The sequence below is a fragment of the Morus notabilis genome, unplaced genomic scaffold (assembly GCF_000414095.1).
Source record: "Morus notabilis unplaced genomic scaffold, ASM41409v2 Scaffold5410, whole genome shotgun sequence".
Classification (NCBI taxonomy): domain Eukaryota; kingdom Viridiplantae; phylum Streptophyta; class Magnoliopsida; order Rosales; family Moraceae; genus Morus; species Morus notabilis.
Genome location: NW_010357809.1, coordinates 1 through 994, shown reverse-complemented (window position 1 = coordinate 994; position 994 = coordinate 1). Strand labels below are relative to the sequence as shown.

General features: G+C 41.2%; 1 protein-coding gene across 1 annotated transcript; it reads left to right on the top strand.

Moving 5' to 3' along the window:
- Positions 1-65: 65 nt before the first annotated feature.
- LOC112094712 (alcohol dehydrogenase 3-like) lies at positions 66-990 on the top strand (the record flags this gene model as incomplete). The annotated part of the gene is made up of 4 exons (XM_024176324.1): positions 66-450; positions 634-716; positions 803-878; positions 968-990. Coding segments are annotated over 4 exons (567 nt in total), but the record flags the coding sequence as incomplete, so codon positions are not given.
- Positions 991-994: the final 4 nt, after the last annotated feature.

The window sequence follows — 994 nt, the reverse complement described above, 5'->3', positions numbered from 1 at the left end:
TCGTGATAAACAATGGCATTGGATTCTTTACACCCTTATAATCTGCAGTTCACTAACTTCCAAAAAGAGTTCATTTCCACAACAAAGACCAAAGTGACAAACTGTACTTACTATTTGTTTGCAGTATTGTTGAGAGTGTTGGTGAGGGCGTAACCGAACTTCAGCCAGGAGACCATGTCCTCCCTGTGTTCACTGGCGAGTGCGGAGAGTGCCTGCACTGCAAGTCAGAGGAGAGCAACATGTGTGATCTCCTAAGGATCAACACTGACAGAGGCACCATGATCATTGATGGGAAGACAAGGTTCTCTAAAAATGGACAACCCATTTACCATTTTGTTGGGACCTCTACCTTCAGTGAGTACACCGTTGTCCATACTGGATGTGTTGCCAAGATTAACCCTGCTGCCCCCTTAGACAAAGTCTGTATCCTTAGCTGCGGAATATGCACGGGTATGTTTATTAAAATTTATCGTATTGTATAGTAGGGATTCTTCGCTTTGTTTATTTTTATTTTAAAATGGTATACAATGCAACTCATGAGTCATAACTTGGATCAAAGTTGACCTTACAGAATGGTATATTGGTTTATTGGCTTATACTTTTTGTTTGATCGATTTGTCCTATTTCTTGAAGGTCTTGGAGCCACTGTGAATGTTGCAAAACCGAAAAAGGGTTCATCTGTTGCTATTTTTGGATTGGGGGCTGTTGGCCTCGCTGTAAGTGATTCCTGTTAGTAGTTTGTTATTTTGCTCCTGGCTACAGTATGGAAGAGTTTGTGATGATAGATCTTTTGCATTCTTAGGCTGCTGAAGGTGCGAGGATTTCTGGAGCTGCTAGGATCATTGGTGTTGATCTGAACTCGAGTCGATTCGAAGAAGGTTAGTTGGATTTATTAATGTTCATGTTAACTACATCCAAGGACATTGGAGTTTCTGATGATAACTCTGCTACTTATTCTTACTGGCAGCCAAGAAGTTTGGCGTGACTGAGTTTG